Source organism: Malaclemys terrapin, chromosome 10 (genome assembly GCF_027887155.1).
Source record: "Malaclemys terrapin pileata isolate rMalTer1 chromosome 10, rMalTer1.hap1, whole genome shotgun sequence".
Lineage (NCBI taxonomy): Eukaryota > Metazoa > Chordata > Testudines > Emydidae > Malaclemys > Malaclemys terrapin.
The window spans coordinates 70,638,144-70,645,405 of NC_071514.1; the positions used below are offsets into that span (position 1 = coordinate 70,638,144).

General features: G+C 37.6%; 1 protein-coding gene across 1 annotated transcript in view; it reads left to right on the plus strand.

Moving 5' to 3' along the window:
- The window catches only part of VPS35L (VPS35 endosomal protein sorting factor like), a 116,325-nt gene that overhangs the window by 47,475 nt on the left and 61,588 nt on the right, over positions 1 to 7,262 (plus strand). Inside the window, exons 15-21 of the mRNA XM_054041591.1 lie at positions 80 to 126; positions 2,674 to 2,785; positions 3,803 to 3,919; positions 4,338 to 4,391; positions 4,803 to 4,883; positions 5,302 to 5,364; positions 6,753 to 6,838. Of these exons, the coding sequence (XP_053897566.1) occupies positions 80 to 126; positions 2,674 to 2,785; positions 3,803 to 3,919; positions 4,338 to 4,391; positions 4,803 to 4,883; positions 5,302 to 5,364; positions 6,753 to 6,838 (560 nt within the window). The remainder of the gene's footprint in view (positions 1 to 79; positions 127 to 2,673; positions 2,786 to 3,802; positions 3,920 to 4,337; positions 4,392 to 4,802; positions 4,884 to 5,301; positions 5,365 to 6,752; positions 6,839 to 7,262) is intronic.

Consider the following 7,262-nt stretch of genomic DNA (forward strand, 5'->3'; position numbering starts at 1 on the left):
ACAGTTTACCAAAAGCTGTGAGGATGTTGTATTTGTGTGGTCCACACTTTTTTTAATTTGAATGAAATCACCGTTATAGGTTCTGCTTACTGAGATGATGGAGAGATGCAAGAAACTGGGGAACAAGTAAGTACTGCACGGTCAACAGACCATGAGTCAGAAATCTAAATCTTGTGTTACACCCTTATGATCCAGTTCTTTGTATAATGTTTCTCATTTTATTTTTTGCAGGAGTACTTTATTAAACTATTAAAACTGAGATGTAGTATCTGTGCTCCCTGAATATTTTTTCCACCCAAAATTCCAAGGGGTTTGGTTGTGGCAAAAAAGTTAATTGACCCAATTGTCAGATGAGCCAGAGTTCAGCTAGGATTAAACCCCATGATACTTTGTGCTCTCAGTAATTTCCTTTGGGAACTACACATGCAACATTTTCTTCTGTTCCTCTTTTTACTTTTGCCAATTGACCAGTATGTGTATACTGTGAGAGGGAGGTTGCAGAGCAGGTGACTTTAAAGGCTAAGAATAGTCTTCCAAGTCTGTCTCAGGAAGGATATGCATTCATTTCTAGTTAATTTAGTCCCTGTCTGAACTAGAAAAATGAGCAGAAAATTGATTTCAAATACAATTCATCCCATCTCCATACATTAATCTGAACTGGAATGTGGTTTGGCCTGGTCTGCACAGACTTACCTGTATTTAGTGACTGATTAAGAAAGGTTACTTGCTAGTCTTGAATCCTCTTTCTGAATTGTGTGAGCATGGTTTGGCCCAAGTTATACTGGCTGGTTTCAGTTTGGTTTATTAAGGGGGCAGGGCAAAGATATGTGAAAATTGTTTGCAAACACGATTAATTTTTCTACTGCACACTGAGCTAGTGTAATCTGCTTTGAGCAGGGCTGCATTGGGGGGGGGGGGGGCAGTGGGGCAATCTGCCCCAGGCTCTGGGCCCAACAGGGGCCCCCACGAGAATATAGTATTCTATAGTATTGCAACTTTTTTTTATGGAAGGGGCCCCCAAAATTGCTTTGCCCCAGGCCCCCTGAATCCTCTGGGTGGCCCTGGCTTTGAGTGAAGAGCCAGAAATGCATTACCCTTTTAACTAAAAGAAAGATATTGTAACACCAAACATGTGACTGAGTTGAGGAGTGGAGAAGTTTGACTCAAAATCAGGGGTGAGGACACTCTTACATCGCTTTAATGGGGGCAAAAATTATGCTTTTAAGACTCCACTGTATTAAGTTCTGTCTAAAGATTTTTGGTCCATTCTACAGCATTTGTCTTTAAATTAAATAGTTTCTAGTATTTTGGGTTGTGAAGACAGATTTTCTGCTTAGTCTGTGCACAGCTCTCTTGTTTGCTTTGCAGCAAGGCAAATTTCACAATGTAGCACCAAGAGAGCTGAGAAATTTCCTATGTGTTTTAATGGAGTGTTAATTTCAGTCTTTTTTTGACCTTTTAAATGCTTACAAATTGTAGCTAATTGGAAATTGAATAACCCAGCTCTGACCATTGTTTTGTAGGTTAACAACATGATAGGCAAATTTCTGCCCTCTTACGTGCACCTCGTTGAATGATATTTTAGATCTTATGTAGTGATTTTCATTGCTAAATTATGAATCCATGGGCTCTTCACAAACTAGATACATGCAATATCACTAAAATTCAGCCATCTCTGGGTAAAAGGTAGCAGAAAACTTCTGCAACATGCTGTGGACAACAGCTGGTGGCATGAAAATGTGTGGACAAGGCCAAGGGCAAATTCCTACTAAGTGCTATGTGATCACTGTAATCCTATTCACTTTTGTTCTGCAAAAGACCCACACACAGTAAATTGCACAGTATTCACTTTATTGACTTCAAAGGAATGAAGGACGGAGTGTCAGCTCTGCTGGGGTTACAAGTCAACATGGAAGGTGTGCAATTTAGCCCTAAATGTTTCTTTTTAATTGCTGTTTCAAATTGAGTTACTTTTTCTAAAGTGCAGTATACTGGATTGCCTCTTCAACAGCTAATTTACAATTATAAATTTTAGGTTTCAATTATTACATCTGTAGACAATAATAATCACCTTTACTATAATCGTATGGATTTATTTCTGTTCTACCAGCTCATTTAGTAGAAATCAGCCTTGCAACAACAGCTTAGTTAATGCAACAAAGCTTCAGTAGAGGTTGTCGCCATTACAAAAGATACTTTCAGTTGTAGGGACTTCAGACAGAAGAAGATAATAGAATAGTTTAGCAAATGTACAAAGACTATCCCAATATTACTGTTTCTTTTTACTGAATAGCCAATGGTCTCCAGCTTGTTGAGTGATGTGCCAGTATTTTAAGGAAATCTGCTCTCAGCTAGTGATAGTTTGGAAGAAAGTTGATCCTTATGTAAGAAATCTAATGTAAAATTTATTTTAAAGATAATTAAATGATGTTTTCCTTGGAGTTAAGCAAAGAAAGTACAGGCTGAGGTTTTCTACATATCCTGCAGTTAAGTGCGGCATTGCCAAACTTAATATTTTCTTGTTTTGCCAACCCTTGATCAACTCATCACCCAAAAAAGTAGAAATGGAGTGGTATTTAATCATTCTTTGAAGTTCAGATTAATGTAAACTAGACAATGAAAAGTGGCTTAATTTATGGTGATCTGTGCTGATTTGTGTCCTGTTCCTTTTAGTGCCTTGCTGTTGAATTCAGTGATGTCAGCATTCAGAGCGGAGTTTATAGCTGCAAGGTCTATGGATTTTATTGGCATGATTAAAGAGTGCGATGAATCTGGATTCCCCAAGGTAAGTTTTTTGCTATTTAAAGCACTCCTTATTCATTATCTTGCTGAGTGCTTTATACTTTTAGCTAGCTGTCTAGATAGTTCACACAGGATTAAAAAATGGGAACTCTATGCTGTGTAGAATAAGGTGATTTAAGATCTAGAACATAAAGTGATTTCTATTCCTGTTTCATTCCTGGGTCCTGAATCCTTTACGAGTGGGAGGAGTCCAATGCAAATGGAGACAAGAACTCTCTCTTCTGCAGCAGCAGTCAGGGCCGGCTCCAGGCACCACCGTAGCAAGCAGGTGCTTGTGGCGGCCAATGAAGAGGGGGCGGCATGTCTGGCTGTTCGGCGGCAATTCGGCGGTGGGGCCGTCACTCCTTCTCGGAGCGAAGGACCTGCCGCCGAATTGCTGCCGTAGAAGAAGCGATGGTAGAGCTGCCGCCGGATTGCAATTGCGGCTTTTTTTTTTTTTTCTGCTTGGGTGGCAAAAACACTAGAGCCGGCCCTGGCAGCAGTGAATGGATGAAAATGAGACCTGTTGCAGTTTATTTGTAATAAGGAAGAGGCCCTTATTAGCCAGTCAATCCCAGTGCTGGAAAGAAGTGCTGGGAATGAACTAATTGTGGCTTCATTCACACAGCATGTGACTCTACTCCCCACACTTGTACTGTTTTAAGGGGCTTAATCCTGCCCCATTGAAGCCAATGGGAGTTTTGCTGTTGACTTCAATGGGAACAGAATCTGACTTCTGGGTGTGCTAGTTTAGAGCCTTTCTTCAGGAATCTGCCAAATAAGTATGCATGTTAAACAGCTGTATTTCATTTCAATGTATACGCTCCGATGAGTTGCTAATTAAATGTAATCGCTTATAGTTCTCCAACAAAAGTGCATTACAGTTCAGTCTTTGAGCCAGAAAGTATATGATCTTTGAGTGACTTACCCAACTAGATAATTTTGTAACCAGGAATATTTTGAAGTATGATCTGTTTCATAGAGAATCTCTAATTGATAGGATGATCTGATCTTTCCTCAGCATCTTCTCTTTCGCTCTTTGGGGTTAAACTTGGCCATGGCTGATCCTCCTGAATGTGATCGCCTTCAGATATTAAATGAAGCCTGGAAGGTTATCACAAAATTGAAGAACCCACAGGTGGGTCATTGATAGGAGATGAGTTCCGGGGTAAGTTGGAACTGACTTGCCAATTTCAGACACAGTTGTAGCCAGTTCAAAATGATTAAAAAAAAAAATTCACAAATTACATATGAGCTTTTAATACACACTGAGCATAGCATTGTCTAGTTCATCATTCCTAGACACTCAATAATTGCCTTGTCAATAAGCATACTGGTCATATGTTTCATACATACTGAGTTGTACTCAGTTTGGGTACAGCAGGGCCCCATTCTGAAATTTGTAACCATGAAGGTAGGTCCTTGTGCCTGCTTGGATCCAAGTGCCAGACAAGTGCCTAAGTAATTACTTAAGCAGACTGTGGGAAGAGAAATATATACTCTGTAACTTGATACAGATGCATTCTTTTGGCCATAATATATATATCTATTTCTAGGATTATATTAACTGTGCAGAAGTGTGGGTGGAGTATACCTGCAGACACTTTACGGTATGTAGGAATATCTATAAGGATTTTTTTTTCTAATTTTAACTATATGGAGACAGTAAGTAGCTGTATAGCAGTTTACAATGTGAAAAACAATAAACCAGATTATCTCCTAATGTGAGAGCTGAATAGATACAAATTAGAGGCTTAAAAGGAGTCCTTTTGATCATTCATAAATATATTTCTAACCTGTATTTGGAACATAATTGGGGAAATAGGCAGTGTTACAGTAAGTGTCTGTTTGTAACCAGATAATTCTTATTTAAGGTTCAACTACAACCATGTAGAAAATTCATTCTTTTGTAGATGGCAATAAATTCTCAACCTTAACTTAGTACTAACAAAGTATTTTAGTAATTTGATTTCTGCACCATTTTTTATGCTGAGTTGTGACATTTAATTTTCACTACATAGAAGCGTGAGGTCAATACTGTTTTGGCAGATGTTATCAAACACATGACTCCAGATCGTGCATTCGAAGATGCCTATCCACAGGTAAGAGACTATTTTGATTTACCAACTCTATAAATAACTCACTTTGTTCCAAGAAAATGCACAGAGGGTTCTAAAGTCTATTTTACAGTGTATTTTAAAAGGCCTTTTGTAACTCAGGAAGCTCTTTAGAATAAAGCGAAGCTGTGGTATAGTGTTCCAGATTTATTCATGGAGGTCAATTTTTAAATCTAGAATAATTTACAACAAAATAATTTGTGTATGTGTATATATAGCTATATATATATAGAGAGAGAGAGAGAGAGAGCTGTGTGTGTTTTTAGAATTGTTTTCTACGTGTTAACTGGAGAAAAATAACCTATACATTGGATGATTTACAGATAGATCTGCACCGGTGTCATCATTATGTACATTAACATGCAATTTGTAATGTATTTAGTTGTTTTTCTTCTTTTCCTAGCTTCACTCAATTATTCAGAAAATTATCACCTATTTCCATGACTTTTCTGTACTTTTTTCTGCGGTAAGTCATACCTTTGCATTGTTTTCTAGAACTTGAGTGTAGATTGTTTTCATAAGGAAAGCTAACCTAATTTTCTTATCTGTCATCTGAAAGCTCACATGGTGAGAAGCACTTTTTGTCAAGTATAAAATTGTTAAAACACCATGGGAAGTCTTCTCTTGTTACTTTCTTAAAAAATCCATTATTTGCATTCCAGCCTATCACACTGTTTTCTTCCTAGGTTATAGAATTCTCTAATACTATTTAATTCTCTAATATCTTTGTTTTAATGCAGCAGTAACAACCAGCCAGCCAGCAAAGGGAGGTCAGATTAACTAATACAGCTTATTTCTGTTCTGTGCTGATAACTACATAATGAGTAGTTCAGTATAATGCATACTTATAATGTGTCATAGCAAAGAATTCAGAGTCAACTGTTCTGGTACTGACTGAGGTAGAAAGGAAAGAATAGGGAGGCCAATGGGTAGGTTTGTGTTGCAAAGTCTGCTTAAACTACTGAAGCTTGATTAAGGGCAAACTTTTCAAATATACCTAGATGATTTAAGAGCCAAATTTCCATTTTCAGCGACTTAGGCACCTAACGCTCACTGAAAGTCAATGGTTATCAGGCTCCTAAATCACTTGGGCACTTTGAAAATTTTACCATCCATATATTTTGGGGATGGTACAGAAACTAATTCTCTAGATTCTCAAATTCAGCATTTTTAAATGACATCCGAACATTCTAAAGCTTCAAAAGTAGCCCTGGAAAAATCCAAAATGGTGGCAAGAATTTGACAGATTTTTTGGGACTTTAATACCCTATGACTTGTTCCTGGAGTCCTCAGACTTTCCAGCGATCATCACTTCTGTATCTGTGCTGCTTCAAGCATATTATTGCTTTTATAACATATTTTCCATATTTTTTTTGAGACACGTGGCTAAATGAGCTCTGATCTGTTCCATGTTTATACTGGATATGCTGATCCAATAAGCTAGCTGTTTTGTCAGCCAATAAGATTTCTCCATTCATACCACCCTGCTATAATTTCACATAGGGTGACCAGACAGCAAGTGTGAAAAATCAGGACGGGGGTGGGGGGGTAATAGGAGCCTATATAAGAAAAAGCCCCCAAAATAGGGACGGTACCTATAAAATCGGGACATCTGGTCACACTAATCTCTCAGTACCTAATCTGTGATCCTCCAGGAAGAATAACTTTCTTCAAAAGAAGTAAAAACTGGTCTATTACACTCATACACGCATAGCTGAGATTATTTTAAATATTTCTAAAATATTTATACTTATTGGTTCTTTAGGCAGATTTTCATCTTCAGCACAGAGATCAAAAGCTTTTGTGTGTAAAATACCTTAATATACCTGTTGTTTTTTTAATTTGTATTTTTAGGAGAAATTCTTACCATTCCTGGATATGTTCCAGAAAGAAAGTGTGAGAGTGGAGGTTTGCAAGTGCATTATGGAAGCTTTTATTAAGTAAGTAGAAAATATTCTGATTCAGGGCATGCTAGAGGATCTGGGCAATCTATTGAAAAGTTGTTAGAGGAGATAGAATGAATCTGTTTGTAGTCCATTCGGCATGTATAAGGTATTCCAGGCTCCAGGAAGAAAATATAAACATATAATTTTGTATTAGTCTTCTTTATTCATCAGTTGCTTATTAATTGTTTTTCAGTGAAAATCAGAGTATCTGAATAATCTTGTCAACTCTGTGTCTGATAGAAATAACAGATAGCGGTGTAGCCAGGTTGGTCTTAGGATATTAGAGAGACAAGAGCTTTGTGTAAGAGCTCGTCTCTCTCATAAACAGAAGGTGGTCCAATAAAGATATTACCTCACCCACCTTATCTCAGAAATATAACTTGACTTTCCTCGTAATAAACAGATTTATTGTTGCTGA